The sequence below is a fragment of the Saimiri boliviensis genome, chromosome 8 (assembly GCF_048565385.1).
Source record: "Saimiri boliviensis isolate mSaiBol1 chromosome 8, mSaiBol1.pri, whole genome shotgun sequence".
Lineage (NCBI taxonomy): Eukaryota > Metazoa > Chordata > Mammalia > Primates > Cebidae > Saimiri > Saimiri boliviensis.
Genome location: NC_133456.1, coordinates 6,843,691 through 6,864,647, shown reverse-complemented (window position 1 = coordinate 6,864,647; position 20,957 = coordinate 6,843,691). Strand labels below are relative to the sequence as shown.

Genomic DNA, 20,957 nt, shown 5'->3' with positions numbered 1-20,957 from the left:
CTCTAGGTACAGGGAATACAGCAGTAAACAAGGAGCCTCAACCTCTAGTAAGATGGGGATGAAACACAATGAATAAATAATATAGAATGTCATTTAATGTCAAATACTGAAAAATGATCTTAAGCCGTTTTAACTGCTGACAAGAAAACCATCAGAATATTTCCTGTATCAGATGCGTGTGGTGGCTCTAGCCTGTAATCCCAGCTACTTGGGAGGCTGAGGCAGGAGAATGGCCTGAGCCCAGGAGTTGGAGGCTGCAGTGATCTATGATTGTGCCGCTGCACTTCAGCCTGGGTGACAGAGCAAGACCCTACCTCTATTTTTTTTTAAAGAATATTTTTAGACCAAAGTTATTTTATTTCCCATGGCAATAAGGGAGAATACAACCTTGATAGTCTTAGAAGTGTCTCAGAAAGAGGAAGCCAGGGTGGATATTTACAGCGTTTTGAAGTCTGGGCAGGTCTTCCAATGTGGGGATCTGGTTGGGATTGGGACCTCTTTTGAGTAAAGTAAGTTATTATCTTTCTGGGCAAGAATTTTCTGGAACTAATAGTGAAGTCATGAAAGTCATGTTGATGGAAGTGGCCTTGTCTACAGTCCTAATAGTTAAGCTGCGGAATACAAACCATCTCAACTCTCTCAGGGCTAAGTATGCAACAGAGATCACCCAGGTCATTGCCTGGGGATGTTCGGCGTGACTTCCAGCCTAGAGTTGCCAGATTCGGTAAACCGAAAATATTTTACCTGCCAGGCATGGTTGGCTCATTCTTGTAATCTCAGCATTTTGAGAGGCCAAGGCAGGAGGATTGCTTGAACCCAGGAGTTCGAAACCAGCCTGGGCAACATGGCTAAACCCTGTCTCTACAAAAAAACACAAAAATTAACAAGGCATGATGGCACATGCCTGTAGACCCAGCTATTCGGGAGGCTATGGTAGAATAATCGCCTGAGCCTGGGAGGTCGAGGCTGCAGAGAGCCATCATCATGCCACTGCACTCCAGCCTGGGCAACACAGCAAGACCGTGTCTCGATTAAAAAAACCTTTTATCTGGCAGTTGCATCAGAGTGCTGTCAGGTTTTTCAAATGAACTGTCTATACATTGAGTCTCGTGTTCCACAAGGTACCAGCTGGGCCAAGCTGAGCCCTGTAGCTCTCTGCAGAGTGGGGCGCAGGATGGTGTTCATTTCACTGAAGTTCCCTCTCAGCACGGGAGGGAATTTGAGTTTGGAAGCTCCACAGGGGACTCAGGTCCCTCCAGTGAGCTGGGTGTGCTTAGACAAGTTCTCCTCCTTCTCCGTGCCCTGTAACATGAACCTGACACTCAGAGGGTTTGTAGGCATCCCTCCAGCTCTGTGGACTGCCCACGTGGAGACTTTAGTGCTATTTTGTATTAAATACAGTCATAAACATCCAACTCAGAGATGTTTGGCAAATATATGTGGCTGTTCTATTATTGGTTTGGAAATGTTTAGAAACTTGACCCCCAATTTTGCTATGGTCTCTTTGGTAACTGTTATTAGGTGGTGACCTAATAAGAAATTATTAACTAGGGAGCTATAACTTGGAAGCTTATAATTTTTTAAAGGACATTGATTTGTGCAGCCCTGATTAAAATACAATGAAGCCTGAGGCTTAAATGTTTTGTTCTGAAAGGTTGAAAGGGTGGGAATTAACTCTAAAGATGTATTGGCTTGAAAACTTTATTGAAATAATATTATTTGAAGAGCTCTGTGAGAATAAAATAGTCTGACAAAAACTATTTGATGCTAGCTGCGGCAGCCTGGGAAAGCTGGGGGAATATAGGTTTCTTCAGATGAAGTCTGGAAAAATGCTTCCAGATTACCTCAGGGGTGAAAAGAAAATTATTATTCCACTCCACAACCCTGCTAATTCTTTTCAGTATCAGTCCAGTCAAGTAATTAGAACCCAAATGGAGGAAGCATTTATAATTGTCATTTACTCTACTTTACCAAAGGTGACTGTTCCGAGAAGCTCTGACAGGACAAAAAAAAAAAAAAATCACCCAAAATGATTATGAAAGAAACGTGTGGCCAAACAGATCAGGCCTTCCTACACGTGTTCCCAGAAGCCAATCACAGGCAGCAAGTAGGGATGGTTCCAGATTACAACAGGCCTCCTCAGCAAAGAGAATCTTCTGCTCTGGACTTGTCAATGGAGTGATAATCTGAGCTCTTTCTCCTCCCTCTTTCTCACCACAGACATATATCATGGAGCTCTTTGTTATTTAAAACCGTGTGTAAGAAAGATTACCATCCCCCCATGCCAGAGGGAATACTTCAGAAGTGAAATATGCAATCATTTAGGGGTTACATTTAAAATACCTCCTCCCCTTTTATCATTATATTTCTTCACTTGGACTAGGCTAAAATATGAGGTGTGTCTGCTGCTGTGAGAATTTTTTTTCAAATTTCTGAAATAATACCATAGCTTGGAGATTAATGTTCAGGCTTTACCAAGATTATAACAAATGCATATTGCTTTGATCTAAATATTTCTCCAAAGATTGTTGCGGATCGTTTTCCCTTGCTTGTAATCTTCTGAGAAAGCTTTTGAATTTGCCAGCCTGACACCCAGAGGGGGCAAGAGTACCGCTGCCTTCCCTTCCTTCCCCCCGTTTTCCCGAGGATGCTCTATTCTCAGTTTTGCCCAAATTAGTCCCAGGATTTCAGTTGTCTTTTTTATCCAACATTCCATCATGCAATTCATTAACATCTTCACATGAAATATTTAACAGATGAGTTATGTCCTAATTCACATTTCAGTTTTAAATTGTTATTCATGTGGTAAGTCATTTATCCTGGACACCAGCAGACCTCTGGCGTGGGCTCACATTTGATGTAAGGAAGGTTGGAGTTATTTTCCTTGATGCTCCAGAACAGTGGCTTCATTCCAAACCCTGGGCTAATCATGAAATATTCCCCAAAAATGGCACTCAGATTCATTGTTAGTTCTACTTGCAATTAACTGTTTTGAAAACAGAAGAAAACATTTAAACAAATGTGGCTCGGGTAATGGCTCTTACAGTCGACCATTAATTAAGGCAAGTTGGAATCCAAACGTGCCAGGCCTTGTTACCATCACTACTAGCACTCTTTGCCATGGTGCACAAAGAAATAAAAATGTAGGGACAGTCAAAGTGGGACTGAGACTGGGTGAGAGAAATTAAGCAACCTGTGTAAACATGCCCAGTGCCCTGATTGAGAAATATGACCAGCAAGGAGGTGATGATCTGGATGAGCATATATCTGTACAATATGGGTTTTGGGAAAAGTCATTCTACTCCTAAGAGATGAAATACATGGGAAATCCTTAGCAGATATTTTATTTATTATTAACTTTTTGTAGTTGTATTTTCTCCAATAAAGCTACAATTTTCTACTATATTCCTACCCGTGGGTTAGAATCGGTTAGAAAAAAACTCTCCTGTTTGTGGAAAAAGCCAGTACAAGGCAGTTCTTGGGTCTGTTTCTCTGCCTGGACACCACAATGAAATGATGATTGTCCACATTTGTGATTGTCCAGCAATACCTGGGTCATTGAGAAGTTTGTGAGCAGGTGGCCTGGTTGATGTGCACAGGAAGCGGATGGCACCAGTGTCAGGGAGAGCAATCTTCTTGGGTTCTGTACCCTGACCTTGACAGGCTTGTCAAGGTCATTTTTTTTTTTTCCATAATTCCAGAAGGGGTAAGTGACAGGGTATATTCTTCAGTTTTCTTTTGCTTTTAACAGAGTGATAGAAACTGGGTAATTTGTAAAGAAAAGGAATTCATTTCTTAGAGCCTCTTCTCAGATGCTGAGAAGTCCAAGTTGAAGGAGCCCCATGTGGTGAGGGCCTTGCTGGTGGGGGCTCTGCAGAGTCCCAGGGAGGTATAGAGCATCGCATGGCGAGGGGACTGAGCGTGCTCACTCAGGTCTCTCTCTCTCTTCCTATAAAGCCACCAGCCCCATTCTCATGATAGCTCATTAATCCATTCACCCATTAATCCATCAATAGAGTAATCCATTGATGAAGGCAGAGTCCTCAGGACCCAGTCACCTCTTAAAGGTGCCACCTCTTCATACTGCTGCATTAGGGATCAAATTTCAACATGAGTTTCAGAGAGGACCAACATTCAAACCATAACGCAGGGTTTGAATGGTGGACCACACTTTTCATTAATCCTAAAGGAAAAGGATTCATTCTCTAAGAGCCTGCTTGGCTGATAGCATGGTTTTGTAATGCATTTACTCACTGATATGACACCCTAAGGTACATTCCTAGTTGTGGACAGTTTGCATTGGCCATAAATGAATTTTCTGCTCACTCTCAACATATTGGCATGAAAGTTATATTAACCATGAAATACAAGAATAAAGAATAAAAGCTCTAGGAGCAAATCACAACATGAATGATGACAGCACTATTGAGTGTTCTAATACCCGTGATTTTATTTACTCTCGTTGAAACCTGTCCCATGAAAGTTCTGTTCAGAAGCTAGAGCCAATGCAACTCTATTGATGGAGATGGAGAGGTAAAGTGACATCCCAAGGCTACACAGCACTGGTCTTAAAAATGGGGATTGTAATCAAGTCTCCCAGAGAAACAATTCCTGATTGGAGTGCACTGATGGTGGCAGGATTGTTTTTTTGCCTTCTGGATGAGCTCTCTATGTGTATGTGAATTTATTGCATGACTGGAGGGCTGGGCAAATGGAAGTAGGGGTGTTTGGGTGAGTTTGTGTGCCAGGCATTGTGAGCAGTATTTGTGCCTCCAGTATGTTGCAAGTTGAGGCCAACCCCACAGGAAATTATTTCGAAATGAATACAATATGAAAAAAGTTTTATTTCTAATTTTATATGTAACATTGTTATTTCGTGGGTTTCATATTACACTTGAATGCATGTCTATTAACATGATACGAGATGCATGTATGATTTCATCTTGAATACATTTAAACATAGCAGTGGAAATATAATTTGTATTCTCAAATTTTATGAAGCAAAGTAAATAAATCTTGAGGGTGGTAGCCCCGTTGAGCATGTTTTTTTGATTTCTTTGGGGTTCATTCAAATTCATTGCCACCTTCCCCTTGCAAGTCCGGGTTGTCTCATGTCGGCAGCTCTGCCTGATCTAAACCTCTATACCTAAGTCATCTCATTTCTTCTGCTCTACCTCTGGGGAGTGGTGGTATGGGTAGATTTTGGAGAACTGTACCTTTTGTTTTGGAGGCATGCTAGGGTCTATTTCTTTTCTATGGTTCCTTCTGGGATCACTAGTCATTGTCCAATAGAAGTCTCTGCAATGATGAAATGTTTCTAGATCTTTATGGTCCGGTACCATACCCTCTAGCCCCCTGTGGCTATTGAGCACTTGAAATCTAACTAGTGCAACTAAGGAACTAAATTTATGAGTATTATTTAATTTTACTTAATTATACTTTAAGTAGCCACATGTAACTAATGGTCACCAATTTGGACAGCATAGGATCAGAGCATTCAGGGTCAGCTGCCTGTTCCTAGATTCAAATGTGCTGACCATTGGCATTCTGCAAATCAAATGGTCTATGTGTTTTGGTCTTGGATGATGCCCTGTGTTCATCTCTGTCAGCTCTGGGGATGCTGAAGTGTGAGTCTCTCTTCAGTGGTTTGACTCCTCTCCCTAAGCCCCTACCCCCAGCAGTTGTGTGCCTCCCATCTTTTTCTCAATACACCTATCACCTAACACATACTGGGAGAATATGGGAGAAAGGAATGGAAGAAGGGAGGGTAAAAGTAAATAGGAAGGAAGTTAGACAGTTGGGAAAAGAGGAAGTCTGGAAGGAAGATACTTCATTGAGGTTTTGAAATCTGTAGTCAGGCCTTCTTAGAGTATTGAGAGGAGTCATGAAAACAGTCCTCACAACTGTTGAACATGGATAGTTCAAACCAAAAGAGAAGTCAGAGCTTGAGATGGAGATGCCTGAATATTTCACATCAAAGGATTCTGGGCTCCTTGGGATGGCAAGTCTCATAATTTTGCTGGTTAGTTGATTTCCAAAGACCATCCCAGGATCTTGGGGTCACTGTCTAGGAGGCTCACCCCATATTGGCACATTGGGAAGGATCCTCTGAGATAATATTTTCTGGACCTATTGTGTTCCTGGGAGGTGAGTAAGATATCACCAGATGCGGCTGTGAAAAGGGACTCTGTCTCTATCCATGTGATGAAGATTCCTAGCAGGGAGGGAGCCCTGGGGCATCCGAAATCAAATTGAAGTAAGGAGCGCTGTGACCTCCGGGGAAATATGTCGATAATTTTCTGGACTGTCTAAAACATTTCAAACCCAGGAATGGTGATTTTATTTTCTGTACTCTCCTTGGGACTTGAGTTTCGTGAAAGCATTTGCTGTCTTTGTTTTCCTTATTAAATTAGCAAGACCGGCTTAAATCAGAATATACTGTTAGGACTTGAAATGTTGCTGAAAGAACAAAATAGATGGGCTTGACAGATGTCTCAGGTTCCATTGGGGTTACGTGGGGGCTGAGCGGAGAGAGTAGGACTCGCTGAAGTAGTTGTGTTTTCTCTGATAAAAGTCAGAAAAGAAAAATGTAGACCAAAACAAAGGAAAATCGTGAAAGGAAGCCATACTGGTTTATGGCAGGTCATGTTTTGTTTTTCTGAATAGAGCTGGCCATAGGATTCCCTTAAGCATTTTCATTTATTTGCTTGTTTGTTGGGGAATAGGGGTATTCTTTTTTTTTTTTTTTTTTTTTGGTGCCCTGTTTTTCTGCACTTTAAATCATTTTCACACTTAAGAAATAACTACCTCAATCCCATTACTCTCGATCCCTTACTCCCATTCTCTCATTTCCCATTTTTACAGGCGCTTTCCCTAGCACTTCCTCTGCAAGCTTTCCGAGTGGGCTTTCTAAAATATAAACCTGATCCTGCCAGTTCATGACTAAAGAGCTTCAGTGGCACTAACAGCGGATGTGAGCATACGTTTTCTCTAAAGGACCAATAGTAAATAATTAAGGTTTTGTGGGCCATGCAGTCTCAGTTAAAACGCCTCAGCTCTGCTATTGGAGCTACAGACAGTATGCGAACCAATTAATGTGGCTGTGCTACAAGAAAACTTTATTTACAAAAAAATGCTGGATTTGGCCATTGGACCAATCTCTGACCTGTAGGATACTCTTGATGCTTGGGCCTGGCATTCAAGACCTTTTGCCATTTGACCTCAGCCTGAACAACTGAGTTCCCATTCCCATTCTTCTCAAGCCTCTGAACAAATGATCGTCTTTAAAAAGGTTCTCTATGGGGCCGGGCGCAGTGTCTCCCGCCTGTAATCCCAGCACTTTGGGAGGCTGAGGCAGGTGGATCACGAGGTCAAGAGATCGAGACCATCCTGGTCAACATGGTGAAACCCCATCTCTACTAAAAATACAAAAAATTAGCTGGGCATGGTGGTGAGCATCTGTAGTCCCAGCTACTCAGGAGGCTGAGGCAGGAGAATTGCCTGAACCCAGGAGGCAGAGGTTGCGGTGAACCGAGATCGCGCCATTGCACTCCAGCCTGGGTAACAAGAGCGAAACTCAGTCTCAAAGAAAAAAAAAAAAAAGATTCTCTCCGTTTCCCTCCCTCCCTGTTTTCTCCATTTGGATTGCCATCTTCCCTGGCTTCTTAGTGTTTTGTGAGTGGGCTCTCCATGCCTCACCTTACACAAAGCTCTCACCAGTGCCTCCCAGGCCAAGTCAGCCCCATTCTCTGCATGCTAAAGTTCTTTATGCCTCGAGTGTAGCTTTTACAATGGAGCTACTCCTCAACTGGACATGGAGGGAGCTTAGTACCCACTGAACAAATGGTCGTGAAGTTGATCCATCAGTGAAATTATGAGTCTCTTAATCGTAGGAGAGTATATTAACTTGTGAGTAAAAGAGAACATTGCAAACCCCAGATATGCCACAGGAAGGCAGGGGCCAGTGTTACTGGAAAGGGGATGAAGTCAGACATCAGGAACACAGCTGGGTCAAAACCAGCAGAACAGTTGCAGCCAGGACTATCCCGGAGCCTTTGGGCAGCAAGCTCATGGTGCGGGCAGGGGTGTGAGTGAGGAGGGAGGGAAGCAGTGTCTAGTTCAGGGCATCAGGACCAGGATGAGGATGCAGCCTGCTGGAGAGAGATCAGAGAGAAGCAGCCAGCATGATTAATGGGATGGAGGGACTGACTCATGAGGAAGATGAAAGCACCCCAAGGAGATGGGGTAGTGGACCGACAGGGGCAGATGAGAGCAGGCTGCAAGTATGTCAGATGGATAAACACCCAGGAGGGAGCAGCTGGCTTCATCAAGGAGGTGAAGATGAGGGCTCCATCAGAGAATGGGGGTGGGGGACTCAAAAGGGCATCGGGGGGGCTCATGGAAGCTCAAGAAATGACAGGTGGGCCCAGGACAGCTCTGAGCTATTGGAGGGAGAAATGCCATGTGAAGACTACCCTGGAGTGACTCTTTCGGGGAGCCCCGATGCTCTACCCTGTAGGGCTTTGCAGCTTGCCTTTGGCCCTGAGAGGTGACCTTAGCCTTACTCTCTGCTTGACAGCCTGGTGGCGGCTGGCCAGGGAGGGCTGCGGGAGGGGAGCTGTGAAGGGACACACAGAAGGACAGATGAACTAATTTCCCACCCTCCTCTTAGATACAGGTTACTGGTTGTCACGACAGTTTCGAGGCCTCTCCTCTGAAGTCAGTTTTCAGCCAGCCCCAGCCTGCCTTTGATGAAACTAGAGATACTTGTTCCAAGCCCAGCACTCGCCCCCACCCGCCAGTGTATCGGGTCAAAATTCAGCCCGAACCCCATTTCACACCCTGCACCCTGGCCTGTCAGGCATTTGGAAGATGAGATTTACTTGAAATGCAGCCAACTACCTTCAGACTCAAAATCAGCTTCCTTCAGGCATTCTCTGAAGTGTTCTCTGATGCTGAGACGAGCAGCTTGTGTTGTAGCCTGGCCACACAGCCCACATAACAGCAGGTCCCCAACAGCTAATTTACTAAAGCCATCCCCCACCTCGGCTGTGTGTGAGAATCATCTGGGACACTTCTAAAACATACCCAAGCTAGCCAGAGTGACTCATGCCTATAATTCCAGCACTTTGGGAGTTTGAGGCAGGCAGGTCACTTGAGCCCAGGAGTTCGAAACCAGCCTGGCCAACATGGTGAAACTTCATCTCTACAAAAAATGCAAAAATTAGGCAGGCATGGTGGTACCCACCTGTAATCCCAGCTGCTTGGGAGGCTGAGGCATGAGAATCATTTGAACCCGGGAGGCAGAGATTGCAGTGAGCTGAGATCACACTACTGCACTCCAGCCTGGACAACAGAGTGAGACTCTGTCTCAAAAAAACAAACAAAACCATACCCAATCCTAGACCCTCACTCCCAGAAATTCTGATTTAAATTGTCTCGGCAGGGAAGGCTAAGGCACTCCAGCATCAGTTTTTTTTTCTTAATGTTCTCCAGATGGTTCTAATGTCTTGAGAACCATCCCTGAATAACCCTTTAAGTGTGATTATAATTCACATAGGTGTTACTCTTCTACATTTCTCTGTAACTGCTGACTATAATATCACTTGAAAGTTTTTTTTTAAAAGCAAGCATTTATGGTGAGTCATCTGTGTACTCGGAATCTTGCTGGGGGCAGGAGTTGAGCAGGGAGCAAGAACAGATCCTCACTCTTGGGGAGTTTGTGGTCCAAAGAATGAAAGACACTTAGAGCAGAGCAGAATGAGCCCGGGGTACTGACCTGGTGCATTTCAGAGGTTTTTCACATTCTGCATGTTGCAGCCATGCTCTGCTCTAGTCTTATCCTGGAGTCTGAATTCTAAGTCCAAAGACAGATGGCAAATCTCTCCCAATGTACACAGCCAGTTAACCTTTACTCTCAGGGCTTGCTTCAACAATTTCTTTAGGAAGTAGAAATGCCCTTGGTAGTTAATTGGGTAACAAAAGCCCAAGGCCTTTATGAATCTCCAAGTTCCTGAACCCAGCACAATGATTACCAAAATGGGAGGTCCAGTATAGTGGCATGCAAAATTTTAAGCCTATGTAAGTGATTTTTTTCTTGCAATTGTGTATTTCTTATGGTGGGTGTTACAATATTATTTAGGTTGAATTACTGTAGGTCTTTAAGCAAAAGACAAATGTGAAAAGATAGGTAAGAGTATTGGTGGTATGCAGATACAGGAAAAATTGGGAGGTTGTGTGCAACAGGCTGAAGTTTGCAAAACTGCCCTGGGGTACATGACGTGCTCCAGGGAGCTCAGTGTTTCCCGCAGCTTCCTCCTTCCAAACTCCTCTAAGGTTTTTTCACCATCTAAGGAGCATTTTGCCCTTATCATTTCATTTTCTGAAACAGTTTCAAGTCTTTCAAGTGATTTGGGCTTCATGGAGAAAAACAACTTTTCATGTTATAGTTTTGAGGTTCCATTATATTCACTTCCCAAAGTTTCAAGTCACTTTCTTAACCTCTTCTCTTTTTGGATATTTCTGTCACTAGAACTAGCATTTTTGGTTGCTTTAGGAAGCTTTTCACAGACAAAGAAAAAAATTACATAATTTTACCAGTTTCTTGAGAGAGAAGAACCTTGAGATGTGGACTCTAGGAGGCCGGTTAAACTAAGTCACGTTATAGTAAAGTGACTCCCTTCTGAATACCAGTCTCATGAGAAGTGCTTTTCAAATGTTACATCTCAAAAACACATACAGAGTACACATTCTAGACATACAAATTCACACAGTCATAGCTGATAGAGGAAGTGACGAAATAGTGATCTTTTGAATATTTTTATTTCCTCTTTCCAGTTTGGGTTGGGGTAGGGGTGGGGGCAGGGGTTTAAGTCCATGAATTTTAGAAATGCCGAGGTAACATGTCTCCAAAGTGCCATCTGCTTTGTGCTGTTTGTTTTATATCGAGAGTTCTATGAGTGCAGGTAAACCTGAGAATTATTTACCTGAAAGATAAAATGTTTTAGTTGTATGCTTCGCTGTACATTTTATTTAATATGCTTATATCAGCTTCTTGCCGTGACAGATAATTTTCAATGATAATCTTAAATAATTGTGTAAAGGGATCGCTAATGCCTTGTTTTATTTATAATTTGTCCCAGCTGTAGGCATTCAGATGAAACTTGAATTTTTCCAAAGGAAGTTCTGGACTGCCAGCAGACAGGTAAGTTATAATCAGCATCTTGAAGCATTAGCGACACTGTTATTATACAGGTGTTCACATTTGGGTACCTGGAGCCTAAAAGTGCCAGATTTCCGATGAATGTTTGTAAAACGAACTGCTGGCTGCTCAGATTACCTTTCATTTCACTGCAAAATAAAGGGCTGTCAGCATGTTAGACACCACATGCTGAGCAAAGCAGGGAATTTGCTCCTAGGAAAGGTTTTTTTGTGTGCGTGGGATCAAGATAGTGACCATCCAAAGGAGATTTTCTTTTAAGTATCGAGGCCTTTTGTGTGATTTTCCTACTGACTTTCTCCTAATCCTGTGGCTGTGCTTAGTTACTTACTTGTCAATCTCATTATCAAAATTTTGAAACTCTTTGCACAACTAGGTTTGCCAAAATGTGTACCTGACTTCTTTGTTCACTGGGTCTACCTTGGAGAATCTGGGAACATTTTTTTCTTTTTGCTATGCTCTCTGTACTAAGTAATCTCAGTGGTATTTGTTGAGTAATCTGGTAGTAAAAGCCACTGATAAGTTGCTTCCATCTACCCAAGTCTAAATGTTAGAATGGTTTATGATCCCTTAAATTAAGAGACTTTAGGAAACTATAAACTAAGGAGACAGACAGGACTTTTTAAAAGTCATTGAGAATTAATGAATTTTTCAATTAAATAATTAAATAATTATATTTTTAGTTACCTAATGATTTGAGGTCTTAAAAAGATATCATTAATATTTAATGACAACATAAAGGAGACAAAAAAGAGCCAGCTCCCCCATCAGTTTTTTTTTTTGTTTGTTTGTTTGTTTGTTTGTTTTTTTCCTTGAGAGGGAGTCTTGCTTTGTCACCCAGGCTGGAGTGCAGTGGTATGATCTTGGCTTACTGCACCCTCCATCTCCAAGGTACAAGTGATTCTCCTGCCTCAGCCTCCTGAGTAGCTGGGATAACAGGTGCCTGCCACCACACTAGGGTAACTTTTATATATTTTAGTAGAGACAGGGTTTCGCCATGTTGGCCAGGCTGGTCTCGAACTCCTGACCTCAAGTGATCTGCCTGCCTCAGCCTCCCAAAGTGCAGGGATTGCAGGTATGAGCCACTGTGCCCCGCCTTGCTCAACTGTTTTATAGATCTTTTCTTTTACATTACTACTTGGAATTAATATTGATTCTAGAGACGGTAGACAAGACACATTATGAAGCATTCCTTTTCAGTGAAATTGGGTATTTGAATTCTAGCCCATGACTTGGATAGCTTGTCCTTAAGTAGCTCAGGGGCAGCCAGAGCTGCCCAAGTAACATCGTAACATATTTCCCTCTGCTTTCTGCCCTCACAGTGTGCCTCCCTGGATGGCAAATGCTCCATCAGCTGCGATGATGAGGTAAGGCAGCTGCCTGGTCCTGTTTCTACCCCTGTAGAGAGAAGGTGACATGGTGCTTTATGAGAGAAGGAATGCCCTTGTAAACAGGGCGAGGTTGACACATTACACTGGGTCAATCTAAAAAAAGAAGTCATTTGCTTTATATGCTTTCTTATTTCCCCCCATCCCGCCCCTATCAGTTTATGACAGCAGCTAGAAATGTGTTTTAAATATCTCATGGACAGCACTATTGGAATTTTGACATTTTTGTAGGAAATAATACAAATTACTGCTGTTTGGAGCTCACATTACAATTCTCAAACCGTTTTCTTTATGCCTTAATCTCTTTCCATCCTTGTTAACAACCCAGTGAAATAGGAATTGTTGACCCATTTTGCAGATAAGAAAAACTGAGGATCAGAGAAATTAAGTGGTTCAGCTAATTTCATGTAATAAGCAAACAAAAAAATCTAGGAGTCGAAAACTTTGAAACTCAGAATTTTTCTTTCTAGCCTACTGTTTCTCTCCTACAACTCTTTTCTCCTTTTTTCTTTTCTCTTTTTTTCTCCTCTCCTGTCTTCTCTATTCTCTTCTCCCTTCCCCTCCCCCTTCCCTCCCTTCTTTCCCCTTTCCTTTCCCTCCTCTCCTCTCCCCTCCCCTCTTCTCCTCTCCTCTTTCTCTCTCTCTCCCTGTCTTTTGGGAGGAGGGATTTTAATCCTACACATGAGCAATGCAAGATGAAATTGTGCAAAGTGTTTCCATCTGCCTTATGTTTTTATACAATGCCACCCTGTACTCTCTGCCCCATGTTTTGCAGCAGGGAGAAGCATAGTGGCCGTTTCACTTGGCCTGAGGTAGTCTTTCTCTCTGCATCAGCGAAACAGCAGTCCATATGTAAGCTAGACCTTATAAATAGTTGCGTATTTGTATTCCTTCTGGTTATCATGAGGACTTAAGAAATCCTAACCAAACAATTTCAACCCAGAAAATATCGATTAGGAACTAGAAAGTAGACAAAGGAAAAACAAGTCAGGAAATGTAAAAGGGAGTCTAGGATGAAGTTAAAATAAAATACTCAGTCCCAGAAGGTCTGGCTGCTGGTTAGAAAATCATCATCATCGTATGAGTCACAGTATCAAAAAGCCAGTCAACAAAGTTTTCTGCAGAAGCCCAAGTTTTTGTGATCATTAGATCAAAACTAATTTCCCTGTAGGAAAGAAAACCCTGTGAAGTTTTGGTCCACACCCTTTTCTGTAAGTTCAGGGATAATTTTCATACAATAATCAAGTGGGCCTCAAGCCTCTCCCACGTCTTTGAGACATTTATTGTCTTATTGAAATGCTCAGCTCAAGAACAACACAACTCAGTAGTAGTGATTAATTGGTGTCTTGAGGCCCTGTGTTAAACTCCTCACTTGCACAGTGGGTATAATTACGAATCCCAATTTTACAGTAAGAGGACTGAGGATGGTTAGTTGGCTAGTTGGCTGATTGTATAGATGGTTGGTGAGGTGGCTGACAGGTAGGGCAGTAGCTTGGATAGTTGGTTGGCTCATTGGTTGGTTGGTTAGGTAGTTGGTTGGTTGATTGGATAGATAGTTGGATAGTTGGTTCAACAATTTTATAACTAAAGCCAGAGACAGTAATCTTCCTAGAACCCACATTGCCTCAGTGCATCCTCTTACAAAAGCAAATGGAAATGGATTTCCACCTAGAGCTGGAAACATCCAGTGAGTGTCTGTTATTCAGTGATTGCTTTCACAAGTGGTCTAACATGGTGGTTGAAGGCAAAACTGCAGTTATACTGACTAGCTTCAAGTTGTGACTCTGACAGTAATAAGATGTGTGACCTTGGGCAAATTTCCAAACCTTTCCATGCCTCAGTTTTCTCAACTATACCATAGGGATAGAAATACCCACCTCACAGAGTAATGGTGAAGAATGAATGAGATGAGGTGTGAACAATGCATGGTATGGCTCCTGGGAATGGTAAGCATTCAATAAATGTTAGTTATAACGTTTTTTAAAAAACTCTAAAGATATTTTCCTCCATGTTGTGGTTTCAGGTTGTTGGATTTGAAACCTCAGACGGCAATAGTATGTACACTTTGGTCAAGTGACAATTTCCCCTGGGCACAGTAAGCACAGGCTGTGACCTCTTCCTCACTACTAACAGTATTCTTTTAGCAACTGTTGGGATAAACCCCTATTCAAATATTTAAAGGTCCCCATGCTTTGAAAATTAAGTCTTGAAGTTGCCCTGATTTCTGAACTTGATCTGATGCTCACATGTCCTGAGTTTGTACTTTGAAGCTGTCATCTATTGTCCTCTTTGACATTTACATTTTGGCTCCAGGCAACCAATTGACACTGTTTTAAATAGAAAAGTCAGCCCTGCCTTCTCACCACTTTCAGCAGACTTTAGCCATGTGTCATTCTATTTCTTAGAACTTTTAATTAGGCATATAAGACCATGTTCCTCCTCTCCCGCCAACTGCCCTCAAATAATCAGGACCCCATTAGAAACAGCTGTGGGGGCTCATTAAATTCAGTGCTTCTGGCTTCTCCACTGCACTGATGACCTGGCCCAACTCCTCAGGCTTATCAGACATACTTAGCCATAAATCGGTCCACTCTAGCCCCTTCGTCTCCCCCATCAGTGCACTCTCTGGGCCTTGGCAGAAGTGCCCTGGCTGGTAGGTGGAGCCAGTGTGCCAGATGCTCTGCCATCTTGTAGAGGGGCATCTGTTGTTGGTCTAGTCAGAGTCTGAGCCATGCTACTTGGAGGACCTGTTAACCTCAGAGCCATTGAGGCAACAGTTCACACACTCACTCTTTCCTTTAAGACATGTTCACCGAACCCTTCTTAGGCACCGGGTGCCTGGCTGAGCACTGGGCATTCAATGGGAAGCAAAGTAAGAAATGGCCCTGCTGTCTTTGAGCTTACTGGTTAGCAGGAGAGAGAAACTTACATGATCATCAGTTGTGATAAGTTTTGCAGAGTGAACTGACATGCAGTGGTCAGGGAGGGCTCCTCTGACGTTGAAGTCAACGGAAGGAGATGACATTGAAGACAATGCCTGAAGCCTGAGAAGAGCTTTGCAAGCAGAGGACACCACTGTAGAGGCACCAAAGTGGCAAAGGGTCACTGTGGTCGAGGAAAACACAGTTAGCATTCAGGTCATAAGGGAGGAACCAGGGTCGTGCTCACCTCTAATCTCAGCCTGACCTGTAGGTGCTAGTGTTTCCTCACTGCATTCAGTCTCTTCTTCCACTCACCTTTGCAACACTTCTCATCTGATGAGAGCACCAGGAATTGGCAAAGACAGTGGAAGGTGAGAAGGTGTCTCCTACTGAGGCACTGGAAGAGGTGTGAGGGCAGTGAGAGGATCGAAAACTTCATGATCAAAGTCAGCTCTACCCTTTCTTGTCCCAAAGGAATAGAGACTAATAACCCCTATTAAATATCTGGAAGACTTTTCAAGGCCTTGTAGGCATTTCCTCTGGCATCAGAAAGACCTGCTTGCATTACGACAGGGCAAGGAGAAGGGCTGTCTCGAGGCAGCCAGGCACCTGCATGTTGGACCAACCAGCTCAGCGAGAGAGTAGGTTTGAGGATCCTAGGAATAGCGACAGAGGACCCCTACTGAGCATATCTTTCCCGGGTGACTCCTCTACAATAAATTGTTTCAAAAGACAGTCTTTTGATACGATCGTTAGTTAATGAAAAGGTAGAGCAAATGATGTGAAATAAGTGTCAATGTATTCCACAATGGAAATACTAGGAGTTGGATCACGAGACCTGGAGAAAAGTAGCAAGGAGTGGCACCTTCCTGTGCCTGAGGTACAGAGATTCAGGCCCCACTCTCAGATGCAAGAACCTAGCCTCTCTCCCTCTCTCACTACAAATGAAGACAACATGCAGTACGATACCAGCTTTCTAAGTAAGTTGTTTCACCAATCCAAGCAAACAAAAGGCATCCTCCAAAACAAAAGGCAAAACAAAAAGCAAAAAAGCTCAGCCAGTGTGCCAGGACCTCCTGCTATGAACTATGTAACAACTTCCCTTTCTGAAAAACTGTAAAATTGTAGCATTAGGATGCTTGTAAAAATGACACGTCGTAGGTGACCAATAAACATTTGCTGAGCAGATGGAAGCTGTGTTCTTGGAGGACTTACCGTGCACTAGGTACTATGCTCAGTACTTTAAATGCACACTCCCATTTAACCTTCTCAGCAACCTTATGGAATAGTTGTTGCTATCTCCATCTTTCAGATCAGAAAACAGACTCGGAGCCTTAGAAAGACTTTGGTCAAGGTCACACGGATAGCAAATGTCATTCTCTGATTCTAAAACTGGTGCCTTATCCTTTGGGCTAGTACGCCTTCCAGTGGGTACAGGGTTAGTACTGCCATTTGTCACTCCCAGGCACCCTGCCCTTCTAATCTGTGGCTGCCCAATCCCCACGACCTGCGTTGGGGCTTTCACTTCAGGTATCTACCTGATCTGCCTCAGTGACCAACAATCAGACTTCTCTGAGTAATACTGAGCCATCCAATAGCTGCAGAATGATGCATATTTTAAAACATTAGCTTCTCTCTGTGCTCTTTACCCCCACCCTTTATTGCTGCATTTTTAAAACAACCTCATCTCCAGACGTTTTGCCAAGGTAGCTGTGGAGTAGGTGCTTACAGTGTCTGTTCGAGCCCCTAATTTCTTCAAGCTCTTCAACCTGTTAGTGTACCCTTGGGGCAGGGTGACAGACAGACATCTTGTAAGATTGGTGGGCTTAGGGTAGCGCAGTGAGGGAAAGCTGAGAAAATACTTCCCCTGTTTCCTTTTATTGGCCAGGCCATATGGAAAAGGCAACTGAACATTGTTTATTGTAAAGTGACATAGAAGAAACATTTGATCAGACTGGATTCTAGCTAATTCTGTCCTGATTTATCCATAAACCCAGCACTCGGACCCCTTAACTCCAGTGGGCGTACTCCACTCCTCTATACTTCTTAATAATCATTTAACCCAAGTGGTCGTTGACAGGGAGGTCTATTTAGAAAGTCATCTTGTCACTAAATTTGCCTTTTAATATTTATAGTTAGGCAAAGTCACAGCAGTATCTATAAAGAAAATGCAGCTGGGGGCAGTGGCTCACACCTGTAATCCAGCACTTTAGGGGGCCAAGGCAGGCAGATCACTTGAGGTTGGGAATTTGAGACCAGCCTGGCCAACATGGTGAAATCCCATCTTTCCTAAAAATACGGAAAGTAGCCGGGTGTTGTGGTGCATGCCTGTAGTCCCAGCTACTCAGGAGGCTGAGGCAGGAGAATTGCTTGAACTCAAGAGACAGGAGAGTACAGTGAGTCTAGATCATGGGCCACTCCTCTGCAGCCTGTGCAACAGAGCCAGACAAAGGAGGGGCGGGGAGGGAGGGAGGAAGTGGGGAAGGAAGGAAGGGAAGGAACAGGGAACGGAAGGAAGGAAGAAGGTATGGGAAGTAGGGAAGAAGGAAAGGGACGGAAGAAGGGAAGGAAGGAAGGAAGGAAGGAAGGAAGGAAAATGCAGTGACGCCTTTCAGATTCAGTGATCTAGATCTGTATCAATGACAAAGCACCCTGCCTTGGACCTGTGGTTTTTCTCAGTGATTTGTAAATCCCAATGTCGGCACTGCCTGTTTCTTACTTAATATTATGCACGAGTCTTAATATACTCAGTGTAACCTTGAAATTCAAAGTTAGCCATGAACAAGTACAGTGAGGCATCTTCTCTGCTGCCAGATTTCTGTCCTGGAATCTGAATATAAGGGGGAAAAGCTGATTTGAATAGTGTGAAATAGAAGCATGGTACAAGAAATAAATATCAAGTGGTACGCAGCGTAGAAGAAATAAATGCTGTTCCCCAGATCATGCACAGGAAATGTGCCCACTTTGCTGGGAAATGTGTGAGGCCCAGGCTGGGCACAGTGGCTCACGCCTGTCATCCCAGCACTTTGGGAGGTCAAGGCAGGAGGATCACTTGAGGTCAGGAGTTCAAGACCAGCCTGGGAAACGTGGTGAAATCCTGTCTCTATTTTTAAAAATACAGAAAAATTATCTGGGCGTGGTGGTGTATGCCTGTAATCCCAGCTACTTGGGTGGCTGAGACAGGAGAATCACTTGAGTGCAGGAGGCAGAGGTTGCAGTGAGCTGAGACCACGCCACCATACTCCAGCCTGGGCAACAGAGTGAGACTGTGTCTCAAAACAACAACGACAACAAAAATGGCCTCTTTGGAAAAACATGGAAGCTTAGGCATGTTGTCCTTCAGGAGCCCTGGCCAGTTCTCACCTTGTTCCTCTTCCCATCATTGCTTGGTAGCATGTAGACCCATCTTACCAAAATGAGAAGTTCATTAAGTGTATTTTTAGACTCTAGCCTATAATGGACTTCTTTTTTTCTTCCATAGTTTATTCTTTAGCAAGTGGTGGAGATGGATAGAAAAATCGCCCTAAGCCATGTCTTGGTTCAGATATTAGCTTAAGAATTGCTATGCTAAGGGAGTCTAGGAACCTATAATTGGGGTTGATACCACTTGACTAAACTGACATCAGTCACTTTTATTGTTTTAACTTGCTTTCAGCCACAATAATAACACCCCAGACACTTGGTATGTTGATTTTTTCTGCCATTTGTTGTGGTTTCCTTTGGTAGCAGGTGACAGACAAGATCTGTCTTAGATATATAGAGATTAGATAGATATAGATATACATATAGATATAGAAATAGATATACACATACACACATTATATAAAGGGATTGCTTTTTTCAAATAAGGAAAGCCTTCCATGAGCAAGCAGGACCCTGAGACCCTATCTGTGTCCTGCCATCTTTTAGAAAGTAGGGGTGGGGGTCAGCCAGTAGAAGGAGTGTGGGCTTTGGAGTCCCATAGCAGTGGACTCAAGTCTCACTTGTGTGTGTGTGACCTTGGAGAACACATCACTCTCGGGCTCAGTTTTCTCTTCTTTCCAAGAGAAAAATCCCCTGCTTGACTGTGAAAAGTGAGGTTTGCATGAGGTGATGTCCTCCTGTAGCTGCCTTTCTCTTTATTCTTCTTCTTACATTGGTATTGTTATCACTAGCGGCAATCATGTTTTATTAAAAACCTTTTGTGTGATAGTTTTCATCTGGTATTCTCCCAAGGTGGCTACTCCCCTGTTTTTGGAGCTTGGTTTTCCAAGTTCTAAGTTAAAACAGTGTTCGCTCCTACTTCAGAGCTCTCACCTCTGTTCCTTCCACACCAGAAATGGGAGGGAGCAGGGCAGATGCCTGAGAAGTGAGTCTTCTGACCTCTTTTCTACTGGTGCTGGCTATTATAAGGAGCATTATAAGGAGGACCTCATTCTAAAAAGAGAGGTCAGAAAAAGAACCAGATGTTTACAGCAAATAATGAAAAGTTATTTTGAAGATTTGTCTCTAAATAAAGTGGAAAGTATGAAACTGTTTATTTTTAAAATAAATTTAGGTTATAATTGCAACTGTCCTCCAATTTTCCAAAGAAACAAATGAAGTGGGGTTTAGGGGCCAGGAGTTTAGTGTTTCTGATGAGATGATAAAACAGCACAATATCGAATCCTTCACTTTACATTTGATTTTTCTCAGAATGACCACAAAAAGGGTCAAATATAGTAAAGAATTTGATCTGTTCTCCCAGGTGTTTTTCTTAGTCCCTTGCTGTTGAAATTATTCTCTTTGGAAGTACTTCTCCTGTCTTATCTGTAGCAAGTATTTTTTTCATGTTTCTGCCTCTGACAGATTCTAATGTGCCAGTGGCTTCCTGTGTGATTGGAGCTGTTCAACATTACTTTCATGGACTTCATGATACCTTGCCTCTTTCTCAAGATTTCCAATTGACTTTATACCTTGTACTCACATTGCATTGCTCAATATTTACGTTAGGCAAACAGAGAGATATTGACCAAAGATGTAGGTCTAATAGCAAGAGTACTAATTAGTTAGAGATACTGGCATAGGAACTAATTTTATACTTAGGAGTAGGGGTTATGATGATTTGTGGCACTATATGGAACTGTGGGGATTTGAATATTGACAATATCTGAATATGGAGGCCATTTCTGTACTCAACACATATTTACTGATTCAACAGAGGTTAACCTCCCCTTGCTTCAGAGTCTGTATCTGCAGAATGAGCATCATGGTATTACCAGAAAGGGGTCCCAAACCAGACTCCAAGAGAGGGTTCTTGGACCTCACACAAGAAAGAATTCAGGGCATGTCCGTAAAGTGAAAATAAGTTTATTAAAAACATAAAGGAATGAAAGGATGGCTATTCCATAAGCAGAGCAGCCCCGGGGGCTGCTGGTTGCCCATTTTTATGGTTATTTCTTCATGATATGC

General features: G+C 43.0%; 1 protein-coding gene across 9 annotated transcripts in view; it reads left to right on the top strand.

Moving 5' to 3' along the window:
* CACNA2D3 (calcium voltage-gated channel auxiliary subunit alpha2delta 3) overlaps positions 1-20,957 on the top strand; it is a 935,925-nt gene that overhangs the window by 805,882 nt on the left and 109,086 nt on the right. For all 9 annotated transcript variants that reach the window (XR_012518702.1, XR_012518703.1, XM_039477586.2 and 6 more), the window contains 2 exons: positions 11,142-11,203; positions 12,541-12,585. Coding sequence is in view for 7 of the 9 variants with exons in the window: in XM_039477586.2 (XP_039333520.1) it covers positions 11,142-11,203; positions 12,541-12,585 (107 nt within the window). In the remaining 2 variants the exon portion in view is untranslated. The remainder of the gene's footprint in view (positions 1-11,141; positions 11,204-12,540; positions 12,586-20,957) is intronic.